Source organism: Athene cunicularia, assembly GCF_003259725.1.
Source record: "Athene cunicularia isolate RWA chromosome 1 unlocalized genomic scaffold, athCun1 chr1_part2, whole genome shotgun sequence".
In the NCBI taxonomy this organism is placed as follows: domain Eukaryota; kingdom Metazoa; phylum Chordata; class Aves; order Strigiformes; family Strigidae; genus Athene; species Athene cunicularia.
Window position 1 is genome coordinate 18,737,539 of NW_020799092.1, and position 19,087 is coordinate 18,756,625.

Sequence of the window (19,087 nt, forward strand, 5' to 3'; positions counted from 1 at the left end):
CCCTCTGTTTCTTTGCCAGCTGGAATTTCTCCATCCTGTAGGATATCAACGGAAGCAGGCTCCAGAGAACCTTCTGTTTTTGCAGCAGATGCATAAGTCAAAGCTACTGGAGGGTTTTTCCTGGTAGCTTCATTTCCTGCCTCAGGCACTTCTGTGTGTGGTTAATTGATGGTCATGATTTACTGGGTAAGTTACGGCATTTCTGTGACGGGTGTAAGGTGATCTTCATGTGTGTATATGGAACAATTTCATGGTTTAGGTTTCTCCAGGAATACACTATCATTTCCATGGAAGTTTGCTTTTTTTCTTTGGATCAACAGAGACAAGGAAGACTGAGTTTAATGAAGTTGCCTTTCTTGGAAGGTCTTTTTTTGTCTTTTTTTTTTTTTTTTCTTCCCCCGTCTGGTATTTCTTTAATTAGTTAAGTAAGTTTTACATTCACCAGGTAGTATAAAGATTGAAATGTAAAGGGAACCAGAGGGAAGTGACTGAGAAAGTCTTTCTGAGGATGACAGCTCTGCCTTGTAATACAATACTATTTCTCATGGGAGTGGGTGGGAGGCTTGCCTAAATTTCCTCTTCCTGTCCTGCCAAATTCCCCAAATTGCATAACTGTGTATTCTCCTTACACAGTGGTACCCTTGGCATCCCTAGTAAATCTGCAGGGAAGCAGTGAAGCAGCTGGAGGCTTGAAGGTGGACCAAAATTGGTAGAAGACAGACTTGGTTAGCCAAAAAACAAAACAAACCCAAACCCACGAACTGAATTTACTAACTCTCCCATGTATAACAGAACAACACAATACAGATTTAATAACATACACTATTTTGTTCTAAATGCACTCCATCTAGGAAAAATAAGTTTATCGGGATAAGCAAAGGACCCATGGGGAGTTCATCAGTTCAGTTTCAAGTCACAAGATGTGTTTTACTTGGCTTTGGAGCCTTCTTGTGCAAGATTAATGTGAAACTGCTGAAATGCAGACTGACAAAAAGACATATTTTTACTGGTTGGTGCTTTTTCCTCTGTGCCATTATTTTCATCAGGAGGCCCCATCACCGCCTTCCCTGTCACCCCTGCCCTAGACTGACAGGAATATGAGGTACTTCTTGGCTTCTGTGAGGATATGAAAGAATAAATACTGGAAGAGCAATATGACCAGTGTACCTCATAAGGATGTAACCCTGAAGGCTTTTGCTTTGTCATTAAACTGAATCAGGAGAGAAGAATTTGGACTTCTTCAGAGGGGAGTGTCAAACATGGCTATCCTGAGGTAGGTTTTGCCTGAGTAAGGAGGGAAAGATTTACCTCTTTGGAAAAATATTTATGCTTCTTAAAAGTTCAAGTAGCCAAATTCATTACTTCTGAAGTTTACTAAGCTTCACAGGAGCCTACCCTCGCCATGTATGTTGGCTGGTTGTCACTAAGACAATAAAAATGCAAGTATACCCACAGAGATTTTGATACTCTCGCTCTTATTGTCTGTGTACAGCACCTTAAATAGGCTCAGTACTGTGGCTGGGATTGCTTGAGAGATCAGGTACTACTCAGCGTGTGTAAGGGTGGGAGAATCTGGCTCCAAATGGTTTCTTTTTCTCTCCTTGCTACAGGAACTGGAAAAGACAAGGGTGTGTGGGCGAGCCTGGAGTTCCTCCAAGGAAAGTGTGAGGCCTTGGGCAAAACAAATCCATCAGGTCTCTCATTTCTTCCAAATATAGGTCTGTTCTGAGCAATAGCCAAACTCAAGTCTAAACTCCACATTCAACTGTTTCAGAGGGAATACATGAAAAAGACTCTATGGCCTACAGAGTCCATCTATAGAAAATATTTTGATAGCTCTTCCGCTCTGGCATTATCTTCCACTTAAAAAGAAAGAAAGGAAAAAAAAAGAAATCACACAAAACTGGAGTACATGGTCCAATTTTCACTGTAAAACAACTGATTGATGAAAATAATACTTCTGAAAACGATCTGTTGTGAGCTATCAAGCATTTTTGCCTATGCACCAATTGGCAGGAAGTGGACAGATAAATTATTACAATATGTAACAAAACAAACTACTCTGAAGAGAAATGAGGGGTGGGGTGAGGGGTGTATGAGCAGGGTAGTAGAATTAAATCCATAAAAGTTTGCTGAGAGATCATCCTCCATCACAGCAGAAATATACTGGAAGTGAAGGAACTCACTTTAGCTCTGTTCCTGTCTGATATCTAGTAAACAGGGTTTATGAGATACAAATGTTCTCCTGGAGTAGAATAGAAGAATCCTGAACTTCAATGAAAAAGAAATAGAACTTGGGATGTTCCTGCTGTTGAGAGGAAGGGGTCTCATAGCTATTTTTGCCATGCTAATTCCAAATTTTTCAGGCATCACCACATTTTAATAAAATGGAGAACATGCAGCAGCTCCCAGATCTTATATACTCTATTACTGCCCATGGGAAAGTTTTCTGAAGTGCTTATAGACATGAAGATTTAGGAGACAAAATCCCATTAACTTTCAAGAAGACAGTTTCTTTAGAGCCTGGCATATGGACAAATTACAGTGAGATAAGCTCTCTACGAACAGCACGTCAGTTGTTCTGTTATGGTTTTCTGTGTACATGCTCCTATCCCACAGTGACCAGTTAAGGCAGAGATGATGAGTCCTTTTCCATCAAAAAATCAAACTACCTCACGTTTACCTCAGACTTGAGACCACATACACTGGCAGTTAGTGGATAGCAGTGCACGAGCTTGCTGTCTGTCATGTGCTAAATGTACTTTTGAAAAAAAATAAGTGGAGTTTATAAGCTGTGCAGGATAAATCTACCATGACATTTGTAGATTGCTGTCACTCAACTTGAGCTATGAGATCCACATTGCCTCTGCTATGCCATACCCGTAACTTGTATCAGCCTTGTCTGTTTGCACTGCTGCTAACAGAAGAGGGAATCCTCCTAGGCATGGGCCTCATCTTTTTTTCCTGAACTAGTCTCTACTTGTAGATAGTAAATGAAGGGTATACAATGAGCATGACATTCTGGAAAAGGAAATTATGGGATTGATTCTGGGAAACATGACCTGCAGAGTATAGATAATTTTCAGACACATCTCGGAGAAGGAGGCAACCTGATACTGTTCCTATAGCAAGGCTATATGGCTGCTAGTGGTTGATCTTAGGTTTTACACTAGACGTTCTGTAGATTTGGTCTTTCGGTTACTACTACAATTACTAAAATTACTATGATTACCTCAATAAGAAATAAACATTTTTAAAAGTCTCCAGGAGTATCTGAATCCCATGAAAAACCAATGGGAGTCTATTTCTTAAAGGCTTCTTTGAAAATCCTTTCTTACACCCAAATTTCCTTCCCAGAATCCAAATTTTCCTTTCAAATCCTTGTGTGTGACAGAGCCAGAGTCTCATGGGCCTATTATTTTCTGCTTTTTTTTTAGCCAAGGGACAAATATTCTGCAATCTCAGATATGGCAGGAAATTATTTTGCCATATTGGAAGGCTACTGAATGAGATGAGTGTCTAAAAAATAAATAGTGTGCAGAAGTAAAGGGCTTCTCTTACAAACTCTTGCATTTGCACATTGTGAGGGAACCATTCATAGTTTGTGAGCACAATAGCTAATAGTAATTGCTAGCAGAAATGAGCTGGCTGCAAGGACTGCTAACTGTAGGCATGTAGCCAAGCTAAAAGATTGTGATCATGTCATTTAAGCAGCAAGAAAAAGACTGTGTGGCTGAAGAGTTACTGTGCTGTTTTGTGACAGGTAACTTGAAAAGGTAGCAGGTGAACAAAAAAACCCTGTAAGGGTCCAATAGTAACAGATAAATACACTCCAAACAGCTGTAGCTCATATCACCTACCAAAAATTGGAGTAATTTGGTCTTGTTTGTCATTGAAACATACTCAATAGGAACTCATTAATGTGGCTAAGTCATCAGCCTAAATTACAGTGATTAGCTTGACTGAGCTGTTTTGCGGGTTAAAGATTTTTGCATGCAACTACAAGTTCATCACTAAATCTTCAAGTGCTGGAACCGTCTACAAGAATCTTAGTGCCAAGTAAGATGTACACTGTAGTTTTAAGAGAAGTTTTCGAGGGCCAAGCAGAGGTTTTTCAGGTCTTCTTTCATATGACAGAGTGTCCTCTTGATTTTCTGAGGTGTGTTCATAACCTCTATGCTGCTGGTGAATGGGTCATAGTGCAGAGAAAAAGGCTTCTTGATCTTCATCGCATAATCTCTGTGGGGGAAGAAGACAGAGCTGCTAGTTCAGAAGCCATTTCCTGAAGTGTAAAACTTCCAGGATCTGATTTTTTCAGTATGTAGGCATGGACTTATTGAGGAGCAGAGGCTGCTGTGACACCTCCTCGCTGTTACTCCTTAACGTTGTCTGATGCAATACATCCTCCCCACGGCTGAACTACTTGTAGCCCAAAAGATCTGCAATGCCTCCTTTTCAGTGTGGCTGGCTCAGACCCGTCTGTGCTCTTACAGCTCTACGTTAACACAATTCAGAGTTATTACAACCACAAGCTGAGGAATGCAGGAACACAGCATGTCTGCCGCCTTCACTTCCAAGAAATAACCTGGAGTAGCTCTTTCTGAGTAAAATTCTAAAACCCTGTTGATACTAGGCATCGTGGGCTATTTTGCTGTCTCTATTAAAAGAAAAAAATACGATTGCTTGTCATTTTTGACAATGCTTCCATTAAGTGTATGCTGGTAGGAGCCCCCTGTACTGATGTTGCCTTAAGTTTTCCATTCTGACAGATTCTTCTGCCTTCGGTTATTTTGAGCAGCTTGGCTGCACAACTATCCTGAAAAAAATGTATGAAAAACTTCAAGTCTGAGAATGGTGTATTCCTTGTCCTTCTAAATTCTTTTCAGGTTTGCCTGAGTCAAATGCTCTTGAAAGTCCTCTCTCTTCTGCCAGTGAGTTCTCAGACATGTTTTTACACACATTAATAATTTAATGTGAACCTTCAGATTTAAGATGAGGGGTCTAATTTGCCATTGATATATGCCCAGCAGACAGTGCTTCTGGGGAAGAGGTGAGGGGAGTAGGGAAGAAGTCTGGCCCAGGTTCTCTTTCTTTAACAAATTCCTCATTTCAGCTCCTACATGCTCCCCAGTAGCTCTACAACCAGCCTCTTGCCTCCAGCCAGAATCGATCATGTTGTTCTAACTGTTGGAGATGAAGGTCAGAATTTAAACCCTGCTAACTTTTAAAAAAAAAAAAAAAAAAAAATCCTTACTGCATAACATAACACAGTCAAAGAAATGCATTCAGAAACATCTCAGGCTAATTTGGAATAATGTTATTTAGGTTGCAGTCAGCTACTTTGTAGAAATTAGATTGCCTGTGACTGCTGATTCTGCATTCTTGTGCAGATATAATCAGAGGAGAAAGGCAATCTTGTTTTTAAGCCCCCTGCTGATCCATGTTAATTCCTGAGTCTGCTATAAAATTTCCATGTGACCTTGGGTAAATCAGTTCTTCATGACCTTCTGTTTGTATAGACTAGAACAGAGGCACCCCAACTGTGGGATTGCACTCTAATCTCACTATTCAGTTACAGAATTTACTTCAGAAGTTGCTAAAATGAGGGATTGCTAAAATGAAACATGGGACAGGGAATAACAATATACAGTTCTGATTTTCTATTAAGCTTTTCTGAGATAAACGATCTCATGTTTACCTTTGTTGTAAAAAAAGCACTGTGCAGATGAAGTGCATAGTGAGATAGCCTGGCATGGTTATTGTACTAGTGGTAGATGTACCTGAGATTATAATTCAAGCTGGTGTGCCCCCCTCAATGAAAATACCCACAAACATTTTACTTACTGAAGTCTGGCCTTGGCATCTTCCAAATTTTCTGCTATGAAATAGACAGGCTGGAAGGCTTGATCCTGATAGGGGTGAACTGCAGTCACTTCTGGATCAAAAGGCTTGTACTCTGGCTTGTTTGATAGAGCGTACTTTGTAACAGAAACAACACAGGTTAGAGCAGGTGAATGAACATAGCAAGAATTAGTGCCTACTGGGCTGTGAAATGCTCTTTGTGGCACAGTTAAAGGTAATATCGTCTTGTTCTTTCACAGGTTAAAGCTGCTTTTCATAATTAGCAGTTAATAAACCCACTAATAAAGAATTTTTCAAAAGAAAATTAAATATAGATTTCCTGTACTACATGATGTATGATTGGATGCCATGGCCATGTTCTCCGACAGGGAGTGGAGAGTCTGTGCCACCCCCCAGAATCTGAATATCTAGAAGAAAAAATAATATCAGGCTGCTTTTTTCAACTAACATCATAGAACATTCAGAGTCCTGTGCAGCACTATTTCAAAGGCCCCAGCCTGTGTCACAAATCTCACATTTCCTAGGGCACTGAAGAAGAGACACCTCCTGGTGTTTTCTGCACAGCTCCCATACCACTTCAGCAGCCTTAAAGCTTTCTCTGAAACCCAAGATACAAATATGCACTACACTCTGCGTGTACGTGTTTGTGTTTAGGGCCTGCAGAAGTTCTTCTGTATGTTCTTCTCGGGTTCTTCTACATCATCCCCTAGGCAGACAGGAGGATTATGGAAGTCACTTATGGCCACACTGCAGTCCATAAAGCATATTTATCATTTTTTTTACACATACTGGAGATACCCTTAAGGCAGTCAGCAGCAGAGTTGGTGAGTGTGATCACAGGCATATTGGTAATCGTTGTTTAGTACTTTGACAGGGTCCTGGGAAAGCAGCGCAGCTCAGCCTTAAAGTGAGTTCCTGCACAGTTTGTCTGCCCCTGAAACCCAAGTGCGATAGTTTATAGCTCGTTCAGCTCCAGCAACATTCGAACAGCACCGTAGATGTGCCTGAAAGCTGTTTTGGCCTCAAACTGGCCAGACTGGTGAGTGCCATGGCCAGTTTGGTCAAGTGTCCTGGGTACAAACAAAAAGGAAAAAGGCAACTCATCCCAGTCAATGTTGAGACCTTTCTTTCCACCTTCAGTCTGGGTAGTGGGCCCCATCCACCTAGGGAAACTCTTTTACTACCCAACCCTTCTTTGAGATCAGCCTGTTTCTTTCTTGCTTCTTCCCTGGCCCTCAGAAGTCTCCCTTCACTATTTTATGATCCAAATGCCAACTCCCATGGTACTTGTAAATAACTGGTAAGAGTGACACTGCACAAGACTTTCAGCTCAATCTGTTAACGGGAAAAATTCAGACAGTACCCTTAAGCACATTTTTAGATATTTCACTGAACTGAGCCTGAACTCTCCCTCACTAGAGGCCTGCCTTAACCAGTAGGCCAATTTGCTGCAGAACTGGTGCAGAAAGTAATTTTTTTAAAAATAACAAGAATATAAAATGCTAAAAGATGGTGTTTTTCCTGTTCTTCATTTGCAGTGTGTAATTGAAGAATAAACCTTGGAGAGCACTCATACAATCTAAGATGGATGGTATACACAAACATGAGGCTGCTCTTATAATCTTAGAAGCTCTGGGGACTAATGGGAAAAGATTTCAGAAACTCAAAACCTGACAGGGGTCCCGCTATGTTGTCAGTGTTGAAGCAGAACTGAAATCCCATTGATTTCAGTGGAAGTTCAGCTTGAAACCGGATGGCCTTAAAGGCCTCTACAAGTTAAGTACTTGTTGTGCTGCAAGAAAAGCATATGTAGCGCTGAGCACTGCCAGAAGTGTGGTATGAGCCATAAGATTTTACAGTATGTAGGACAGAGTCCAGCTGAGTGTTAACAGGAGAAGCATTTTGGATAATGTAGAACAGCTGACAGAACATAGTGAAATAAACAGTGCAATACTGAGAGCTGTTGGGGAGGAATTCTTACAGTTCAGAGGAGGCAAGGTTGGCCAGCAGTCAGACCCATTGCAACTGTTCAGTTTAGACTTGGGTATGGTTATCCTGTCCCTTCTGATACCTGGATGCTGGCACTAAACCATCTGTTAGATAACATGGATTCAAGTACAAGTCTCATGCAGAGGGTGTCTAGGTCTGCCTCTCATCCTTTGCCTTTTTCCCAGGTTATACCCTGAGCTTGGGCTCATCCACAGAAAATAACTACCTGAAGCTGAGTTCAAACTGGTCAGAGTGGGTGCTGTGGAGAAGAGGAAAACATTTTGAACATTTCACAGCCAGGATGTGGTTCCCCAGGTTAGAGTCACACATCCACAGACAGTCGGTCCAGGCTGCAGTTCAGGGATGTTCCCAGGCTCCTTGCTGATGCTAAGTTCTCACATGACATTAGATGGACATACTGCTGCTCACATTCTCCAGCTGGTTAAAGGTTGCCTTCTTGTAGCTAACCACCTAGCCTTAGTAACTCATGCCTTTATTGCCTCCTCAGTGACCATCCTGCCATTCCTGGTTTAGAAGACTTCAGTGATGAGGAAACCCCTCCTTTGCGCAGGTTGCGGCAGTGTGTCTCCTCCACCACATGAACTGCAGTGAGTCCACCTGGGCTTAATATGACATGGAATCAAGCTTGGGGCCTTCATGTAAAAGCCCACGTCTGGGCCCATACTGAGAAGACTGGCAAATAATTATCAGGATGGACAATGGCTTTCTCCAAGCACCAGCAAAACTTATCTAGAGCTTTCTTAAGAGCCAGTCTAAGACTGCAAAATGAGCTTTGCAAGAAACTGAAGGCTATCTTCCAGTCTTCATCTTCTCTAACAAAACTGCCTAGCCACTGCTGTATTTCTAAAAAAAAATCCATTCTACGAAATAAAAACAGCATTACACATATTTCCTCTCTTCAGTTGTAAAAGAAATGGTACACATTTTCAAGTTGCTAGCAGGTGTTTAGGCATAGGACCTCAGCACTTTACTCACGCTGCCACTGTCTATACTGAAGTTAGAATCAGATGCTTATGCAGACTGGAATGATTAAATGGAAACTTTTCTGTGTTTCAGTTTTGTTCCAAATAAAAGTCTGTGAAATTAATCAATCAGCTGTAAAAGGAAACTTCAGCATTTAAGGCTATGGATATAATTAATTTGTGTACAGGAAGTTTCAGATGCTCAAGGTGAAGTCCACAGAACCCATTAAGCTGCTGTCCCAAAAACTGCACAGTGATGAACTTGCAGAGCTCGTATAGGGATAGTACAGGGCACATAGCAGCATTGCTGGTGAACTGCTTGTCCATCTTCAGACTGCCTTAGGTGTTCCATGCAAGATGGACACACTTTTGGAAGCATGGTAATCCTTCTTCATTAACTGTTGAATATAAATGTTATCACATCTGTATGTAGTATTTCAGTAACATAATGGATGAAGACCTAGGTGGACCCAGCTGTATCAAAATTTTATCCAGCAGCATTACCTGACAACCACTGATGATAACAGCAATGACAAGAATCTGCCATTTGTCCACTCAAGGACAGTTACTACTTCCATTGTCAACCTTAAAGGTAGGGAATGTGAGATGCACTTATACTCCTGTATTATATAGCACAGTTTTGTGAGCCACCAATTCTTGTCTACTACTTTGATCAAAAGCAGAAGAGTTTGTTCATGTCTGGTGAAGAAAAACAGAAAGAGAGGAGAGAGGCCACAAGTCTGGTACATTCAAATCCAGCCACCAAAAGTGACCATTTCTGATGCGACCTTTACCTTCATCTGTGTCAAAATTAAACAGAAAAAGGAAACAACATCATACAGATATATTCTGTGATGAATATTACTATGAAAGGTACGTAAGTATTGGAGACATGATTACTTCTTCCATTTAGTACCTTGTTTAACATGTAAATGCATTTGATTTAAAACTATAAAGTGTTCAGGCAGGCACAGTAGAATAAATGTTGCCTTGAACTGTGCTTTGATATTAGAACTTTTTGAATTTACCAAATAAAAGCAAGCCTAGGTTTCCTGTTTGCTGGCTGTGAATATAGCAAGTACTGTAGGATTCTCAGAAAAACAGTAACTTCAGCTACAGATAGACATGTAAAACAAATGCATTGCACTGAAGCCTAATTTGTAAGGGAGCTCATTGATCTGTTGTTTCAAAACAGTAAGTTTCACTGTTGTACAGATGAGTGCTGTGGTAGCGCTAGCACACTTCTGCTCATAGAAAGCATTGCTATATAGAAAGAAAGACACATTTATTTCTCTAGAAGGCTAATGAGCATCCAGATGTCTCAGCTTATCAAAAAGAGAAAGCTCTGCAAATCATATATCAGAGAGTTTGCTCAAAAAAGTCTCCAAATCACAAGTCTGGGAGAAAACCAATGCTCAACTTGGCAGGTGGTAAAGTGAAGGCCAATGTCTGGGAGGGTTCCCCTTTCTGTATGTTAACTCTCAACTGCCCCTCTGCTGGGATTCCCATTATAAATGTCTTGAGATACATCAACATGTTGTTTCTTCCTTCTGTCAATTGACTGGGAATCAGGTTGACCTGTATACCATTAGGAGAGTTTTGTAATATGTTTATTGTTATAACAAACCAACTATCTCCCGTTATGGGAGTCCAAGCTGTATTAATCCAGCCATGGTTCTACGAGAATGCATTATGTAGCTGGCTGTTAGGCTGTTGTGTCTATGTGTTAAGCTTAAAATATATCTCCCAAGAAAAAATTGATTTCTGGATTATAAAAATGCTTGACAAGAGTGCCTTTTGTTTTCCTTTGGCTCTTAATAATTCCTAAAAATCATTTAGTATCTGTACAACATGAAGCAATTGAGACCTTCTGACACCAGTTTACAGCTTTTGCACTTAGAAACTGATCATCTGTTTCAGTGCTCTGCGAAACTGAGAAGAAATTAATATCTCCCCTATTAGCTCTTTGTCCAAAGGAGGGGAAGCCCACAAGCTTTCTGTAAGGGTGTACAGTCCCTCTTTCCACAGTTAAACTCTCAGGCAGGGCAGTATCAAACCCCTGTATGCAAATTTTCACCTACATAAAACTCCAGCTGGGATTAGTTTTGAAATGTATTGAGGAATGTAAAATGCTAAAGCATTTTCTTTTTGTCAGTGTCCATGCTATTTACAGTTTCTTTGCACTTTATACGATCCAGTCAGTCAATGCCTTTCTGATACGTATGTGAATGAATGTCAATGGTATGGACAAAGTAGCAGAGTTCAAAATAGGCATAATATTGCCCTCTAGTGAGTAATGCAGAAAGGTACATGAGTTTTATGTCAGTCAACTGTCTTACCACTGGCTAGGAACAGTAAGAAGCCAATCTAATGTTTTATAGGATGGTTGCTTTCGCTGCATTTCATCTCTGTAGGTGGAAGACAGGTACAATCCTATAGCAGTTTTTCCCCTACTCAGTAACTTCTGGGAAGGGAGAATTAATTTTTTTGCAAAACAAAAATCAGTATTTTAAATCATATTGTTTTATGTGAGGAAACAATAATTTGCTTTTACCAGAGAGTTCAGAAAACTGGATTATAGAAATCTTACAATACCATATGTTTGACACATACCGTAAGCTCCCCATAAGATGAAAGCAGTCCTGCCCCATAAGCTTTGATTGATCCATTTTGCTTGCAGAGACCAAACTCCACAGTGAACCAATAAAGCTGGTAATAAGAACAACTTGTGAAAAACAGTCTCAACAGGCAATTCGTTGTTAAGCTTCTCATTTTTCCTTTCATTTTCTTTTATCCTCATTCCTTAACATCTTTGTATCTTCAAATTTTACAGTAGTATATTTTAAGAAAATTATTTTATCTCTCAACGTCACACACAAATTATAACACATATTTTTTTCAAAACTTGCCATCCTTCCCAAACTCACTCCCCCCAAAAAAGGAAAGAAAAAAATTACTAATGATGATTACATGGGTAAATAAAGCCATAAAGTCCTATCCCCTTCTTTCATTGGGATATGTTACAAATTAACCTGCAACCTCTCAGCCCTAAGCTTCATTATAGTCAGTGGAAGCTGACAGATTTCAACCCATATTCCCCAGAAGGACAGGTAGACCCCCACAGAGGGTTCTAGACCCTGGGAAAGGTACTTGGAAGAACAGTTTCCCTCCTCCTTTGTCTGTGTGACAGCATTCAGAAGAATTGAAGAATGGTATATCCCTTAGTAGCAATGTACCCCTTAAGATTACACCAATTACAACTTTATCATGCTCCAGTAGAAAACAAAAATACATCTCTCTGGGTTTTTCTTTCCATAAAACATGATAAGGACTATATTTCTTTACCTGCTGGACAGTAGTGTGATAAAAGCAACTCTTGGCTCTGTCAACCTGTTAACCCTTCCCTTATCATAACATCTAAGGAAATGAACAGTGGAGGACCAGTTCTGGACACAGCTTGGCCCCTGAGCAGCCAGATAGGTGTTGTGTAAAAGAAAAACGTGGAAAAGGTGAGGCATTTCAAGAATATAGCTTTGTGTCACAACTCTTCCAGGTTCCTTTAGGGACATGTGTCTCTCTGCTGCCTTATACACAGGACTGGACCTTGGCTTCAGTTTAGCCCTAATTATTGCATTCTCAGCACCCTTCCCAAAGAACTGCAGGCAGTATGTAAAATAATGTGAATCTCTGTTATTTTGTCTATTTTGCCTCTTTCTTTTTTTTTTTTTTCTTTCTCCCACCTTCTTTCAATGTCTTACAATTTAGATGACTTGGTTTTAGCCTGCAAATTTACCACTAAAGAAACAGCATGCCAGGATCTTTCTTTCTTCAGAATCCTAAGGTGCTTTTCCTACAGTTCAGATAATAATTCTGCATTCTTATTGTGTTAATAATCTTGATTCTTATTATTTCACAGTGAAAAGTCTTTCAAGTATCTCCTCATTTTGCAGAAGGTCTTTCTGATGAGAATGAGACATGGGAGGAGGAATTCTTTTTAGTGTTTCCTTAGATATCTTGTATTTGGCTTTTGCTAGTGACGTTCTTTTGGCTCCCACTTTTAACAGGGTACAAGACATGGCACTAGTGGCACTCTGTGGATGACATGAACACAGACAATTTCCCATCTCTTGTGCATGGATCCACCTGCTTAGAGAAGTCCAGGAACTGAATGAAATAATGGTATTTCAAAGTTTGTCTTACAAATGTAAGCCATAGTAACAAGCAAAGTTGAGGTTCTTTAAATAAACTTTTAGTTATCTTAAATGTTGTCGTATCATCTAAAACTAGTTACCTACATTTTCTTTATAATTAACAGAGAAGGAGAGGGACTTCCAGAGAGAAAAAAGTGTTTATGTTAGACATCTGTGTCACGGGAGCTAATATGTTACAGGTTCTTCTCTGTCTTCACTTTCCAGTGAAAAACACTAAACCTAAATTAGATGTCTAACCTTTAAACAATTGAAGACTGAGGTGTTAATCCAGAATATGTTTACAGTTCACAATACTTGGATGGTGCTTGCAAAATTGTATTTTCACAGATCCTGAACTGCAGGTAGCCCTTTCAAAAAGGTGCCCTTATTCCACCTCTCCAAAAACCCTAGCTGATACTATGACAATTTCAAATATGGAACTTCTCATTCTTCTAACCTTAACCCTATCTCTAATCTAGTTCTAGAGAGTCCAGGGACAGGGAAGGGTGCTTGCAGAGGAAACCACTGGCCACTGGCTTTCATCCTGTCTTATCAAACACCTAGGTAATGATGCTCTATGGGACTCATAGTGCTTTTAACCCTAGCAAAGACATGGATCTTAATCTTACTTTAGCCTCTCTAGACCCTGAGAAGGGAAATTGCAGAGGAAATGTGGACGTGTCACTGCCTCTTCTCCCATAGTCCCCACATATCACCAGCCCAGGACCTGGATGATGCTACAAAAAATTCAACACTTGTACCTTTTGCGCTCCAAACTCTAAAAATACTGCTAGTGTTACCTAGTCCTGACACAAGGATTAATACACTCAGATTTTAGGTGAGCCATAATCTCCTTCATACAGTGCCTCATTCTACTTCACCATGAGTGGGGCTGTGGGCTGTGTGAGGACTTTTAGGAGTAACAATTTCCTCCCATTCCTGAATGAGATCCTCTCCTCCCCTGAAAAAAACATCAGGACTGGGAAATGGCTGTCATTCAGAACAAGTTAAGATGGCAGCAAGGGGCTGCATGAGTTGTTTTGACAAAAGTATATAGCCTAGTGATTCAGAACCAAATGATAGTACCTGCTCTCAAATTTCTCACCTGTTTTGTGAGATTAATGAATACAGAGTGAATCAAATTCTGATGGCTGCCTGCACCTAGTGTAGGAGAAAATGCAGGAATCACATTGATATTCAGTCTATTAGGCGAATCCGTAAAGCGAATTGGGACCCCCTGTGGCTGAAATTGTAGAAACTCGGCTTCATGAATATATTCTTATAGAAGAAAAAAAAATATAAGCACTTCCTCAGGTGGAATCACATGCTTCTAGACTCCCCCAGAGGGACCCCAGCCCCTCCTCCATCATCTGCCTAACCTGTGAATGAGCAGAAGAAACAATCCTGTTGATGCTCCCATTTTTGTAGCTAATGGGAGACACTGGTGAAGAGTCTTCCCTTCACAGTAAGGGATATGCAGTGAATCACTTGGGGTTTGCCTCTGATATTAAACTGCCATCTGTACTTACTGTGGCCAGTTTCTCAATCTCCGCTTCAGATGATCCAAGAGAAGCCAGTCCAATATCCTAAAGCAAGTAAGCAAGCAGGCAGTGTTACACTAGTGTGATTATTCAGCCCAAGGGAGAGAAAGAGGGGAAGGGGGAGGACCACATCATTTCTAGCATGAATAGCATGAACTATTCATTGTTTTTGTCACCCAAAATGACCTTCCATGGCTTCCAGGATGCCTACCTCTCCCTGGCCCCCTGCTACATACCACTGGGAGCCACATTAGATAAGTGTTTAATCCTCAGCTTTCTCTGTGTAGCGTTAACCATCTCTTGACTTAATGCTGAACTATCCCTGGCAAAAATTTATAGGGAGGCATGAGAAGGAAGGACAGCAAGGTGGGTTTTATCTTTGTCATTACCTTTCTGTCTTTCTTTCTGACAGCCATTGTGAGTGGGTCAGATCCGTGCAGGGAGGATTCTGTTTACTCTCATCTGCACTTCTTGTTCAGTGTTATTCTCACAATAGGAATCTGTAGATGTCTCTTCTTAGCTATCCCAGGAGCCATATCATGCAGCAAACATACAAAATTAGGGCATTTTCACCATTCATCTTCTCATGTTGAATGGAACAAAAAAGAATTTTTCGTGGGGTGAATTTTAACTGTGAAAATAATTTGTGAAAAAAAAAAAAAAAAAGTAAATGTGAAAATTCATTTAATGTGGTCCTGTGTTGTATTGACTGTGTTATAGATGGGAAAAGAGGAAAGATGAAACTCTGGAAATTGCTATAATCTCTTCTTTTTATTCTGTCTTCAATTCTGGTATTGAACTGAACTGAAGAGATTTCTTCCAGAATAAACTATAGACCACTAGGATATTTTAAGTACTGCTCATCTGAATCTGATAATAACCAATATTTATGACCAAAATAGAAAATGACATGTATCCAAGTCGATACAACTGGAAACCACATTAAATGAGGTGAACTGGCTTTCTTTTCAAGATATTCTGACAGGGACCTATATCATGTAACCCCTCTGCTCTCATTGCCAGGTTCCACACTGGCCACTGGTTGATAATACTAGAATATGAGTTATCTTCTTCCCTCTGCTATGGTTTTGAGGCACATTCATAGTTCTGAAGTCTTTAATTATGTGAGGTCATTGAGTTCACTTGGGTCTGACACTGACTGCTCATACTAAATAGCCCCTTATTCTACAAAGAAGCTCTGTTTGCTTCTTGGAGCCTCCTCACTACTGTGAGCAATGCTGTGAGAATCTGGTGAGTTGTAAAAGGAAAAACAACTCTAATGAATGACATGGTGATGGACACAATTAAAGTATCATGTGAGATAAAAATGTACATCCAGAGACAGAACCAGCCTGGGGGCTCAATGGCTGTTGCTGGTTAGGTTCATGTGGTGTAGGACAGGGAGCCAGAGGAACAGTGTAGTCAGTACAACTCGAACACACAGCACCGCAGAGGCTTCACTGGCATCCTTCTGCAGACTGACACGGCCCTCCCACAGAGAAGTCCCACAAGCACTGCCTGCCCTTCCTTTTACACGAGGTCCACAGGGAGCAGTGCTACCACTCCCTTGGAGTAAATGTCTCCCTGGGCATTGCTAGCCCACCACCCATGGAGGATGTGACTTGGGCACAATCGTCTTAAAATAGCATTTCAAGCACCATGAGCTGCATGCCTTTGAGGCATGTCTGGCCTGCTGTACAGAGCAGCTGGTTTAACAACCAGCAGAACAAGCTTCTTACCTGTGAGAACTGGGCAAACTCCTTGTCAGCTAACATGGGAACATGACCCAACAACTCATGGCAGCAATCACTGGAAAACAAGTGACCTTCATGTTTAATAAAGGTTTCTTTTTCCTGCCCTACATGAAGGACTTGACCCAACAGACCCCCAAGGGGAGCTAGAGGCTGGGGGCTAGTGTGAGGGCTGCTCTGCAGCAGCTGCCTCCATACCTGGCCTGGCTCTGCAGGGAGTGTGACAGAGCATTCCCATCTGCCATGGGGACCCAGCTGCCCCCCACTACCTTGGCTGTTGTCTTATTTGGGATGGCATGGGCACTAGTCTCCTATGTCACAATATCTTTGAAAGGTCCCTGTTTTGTCCCAGCGTACAACAAAAGCGTCTGTGCAAACTTGTAATTTCTCATGAAATGTAATTGCTGTTGTCTGGCCAGCACTTACTGGGAGAGTTTCACAGCAGGGAATCAAACCCCAGCAGATGGTAACTGAAGGCAGGATGAAAAGATTAAACCAGATATTCTCCAGTCTTTTTCTTCCCCAGACAACTTTGTAAGAGAGACAGAGACCCACACCCTCTCATGCATGACTTCCCCTTCTAACTCTCCTGCTACCAGTTTCTCAAATTGTTTCATTCTGTGGACTACTGGATAGAGCTCCAGAGCTGTTCCCAAGAGAATCATCCCCAACACATTCCAAAAGATGGGATTGTGCCAGAGCATCAAACTTACGGTTCCAGGGAATGCATAGGAGAAGAAAAATGCCTTATATACTGTGTGCTCGGGAAGACACGAAATGCCAGGCTGGCAAGGAAGTCACGAGCAGACAGCAGTCCTGCAGCTGGTCTTAGCTGGAAACCTGTTCTCTCTGTAAAGGGAAGTGAGACCGAATTTAGGTGTTTCTAGGGTTAACTACATGGCACACTTACTTCAGGTCAGCAGTTTCAGCAGGCGTTTGTGCTCTGTTGCAGTAGCTCCCTCTACCTAAGCATAGTAGGAACATCCTGATTTATCATTATCGACATTCCCCCGTACTGCTATGGGTCCAATTACTGCAACATCAAGCCACCTAGCCATCCATCCTCCATTCACACAGCAATGATAGGAGGTATGGGAGTACTGCCTACCCCACATTACATTTTCAGCACATTTACATACATTTATCTACTATGTCCCACATGTCAGTGATGTGTCTGAGGACACATATGATTATTATGATCAAGCAGGGGCCAGAAGTTGCATTTTCAGTCCTGGCTAGTCTATTCATTTTTGGATTATCTCTCTTGCTTCCTGTATAGCATATGTAAAAGAAAAACGGGAGTTAGATAGAGGACACACCCCACCCTTTTCCTTGTTTGAGAGCACCGGGCTCTTCCCTGATGCTGGGTTACTGTTCAGCCCCCTCCTGCAGACTCTCTTATTCCATGCACTGAAGCCCCCGGTACCTTGCACTGATGAAAACAGAAGTACGTGGACCATGGGTCTGCTCCAGTCTGAGCAATTCTTCTCTTCCTCACTGGGCCTAGTTCAACATACCCCAGAGGTAGAATTGGAGCATGACAGTCAACTTAATTTCACTTTGTCAGTGCATGCTCCACATGTATAAACTATCTCAGGGCTGGCAAAACTTGTTATCAATTTTATCTCTCTGCCTGGACTTTGTTAGAATGGGAACACACAGGAGAAAGAACAAACAGGTCCCGGTCAGAGATAAGGGTGCTGGAATTTGGTCCTTAACCATTCAACATCAGTTTCCATCAGTGCTCTCACCTATTTTTCCCCTCTGTTATTTTTCACAATTTTGTTTGTCTAGAATAGACTACACAGATTCCTAGTGATACAATCATACGTGTTTTGCTTTACATGTGTCCATAGAACAGAACAGAAGAATGCAATACTTTTGCACTGTGATTTCAGCTTGTGCTATCAGTGTTACCCCAGGATACCCTCCATTACTACAAAAGGTCTGTGAGAGACAACTAACAAAATAATCAGTCCTATAATCAGAAGAATAGAAAATCTACATTCCCATGGGAAACACGTTGGTGGTCTGCAAAGCTAAGAAAATTGAAAATCATTGCTTTAAAAGAGAGCCAATGATAATCTTTTTGAAATCCTATATTCAAAATCTGTGTTGTATTCTCAGCTCCCATAAATGACATTTCATCTTCTTTAAAGCATAGAAGTACATTTAAAAAAAATTTCAGAAAGGGATTTATTCTCCATTCTCTATCCATATTCTATTGTGTCATGAAGCCTGGAACATAATTTATTTTATGTAAACAAACAAAAAAATTCCACCCAGAAACCAAGCCATTTACAAGATTTGTTTTGGTTTGGTTTTTAATGTTTCTTCCAGCATTTCTTGTCTTGCTCTGTCTGGCTATTAGCACTTCTCTCATTTAAAAAAAAAAAAAAAAAAAAAAAAAAAAAAGAGAGAGAGAGAAGAAAAGGGAAAAAAAAAGCTTCACTGAAAGAATTAGAAGTGACAAAACATCTGAAGCTATACAGGACAAAAGAAAAAGTGAACTGCAAAGAATGGTTCTACCTGACAGTGTGAGGGACTAGATGATTAGCATTTGCAGTGGTTATCTTCTATTTCCCCACTGAATTCAAAGGTAATAAGTACAGAAGTGCCTCAAAACTGAACAACAGCAAAAGACATCTATGGAAATTATGTCTTTATCTTTGTCTATATGCTGAGTAAAAGCATCAGAGTTAACTAGGGAATCAGAAGTGGTCGTAGAATGACTTACTATTCTCCCCCCTCCCCAGTTAAGAAAGCAGAGT

The 19,087-nt window shown here is 40.8% G+C and overlaps 1 protein-coding gene across 1 annotated transcript in view; it reads right to left on the bottom strand.

The window, feature by feature from the left end:
• Window positions 1-397: 397 nt before the first annotated feature.
• LOC113488615 (tyrosine 3-monooxygenase-like) overlaps window positions 398-19,087 on the bottom strand; it is a 34,418-nt gene continuing 15,728 nt past the window's right edge. The window contains exons 7-12 of the mRNA XM_026863899.1: window positions 17,030-17,165; window positions 16,305-16,374; window positions 14,554-14,610; window positions 11,448-11,543; window positions 5,845-5,978; window positions 398-4,239 (exon numbers count right to left, since the gene is read on the bottom strand). Coding sequence (XP_026719700.1) covers window positions 4,080-4,239; window positions 5,845-5,978; window positions 11,448-11,543; window positions 14,554-14,610; window positions 16,305-16,374; window positions 17,030-17,165 — 653 coding nt within the window. The 3' untranslated portion in view covers window positions 398-4,079. The remainder of the gene's footprint in view (window positions 4,240-5,844; window positions 5,979-11,447; window positions 11,544-14,553; window positions 14,611-16,304; window positions 16,375-17,029; window positions 17,166-19,087) is intronic.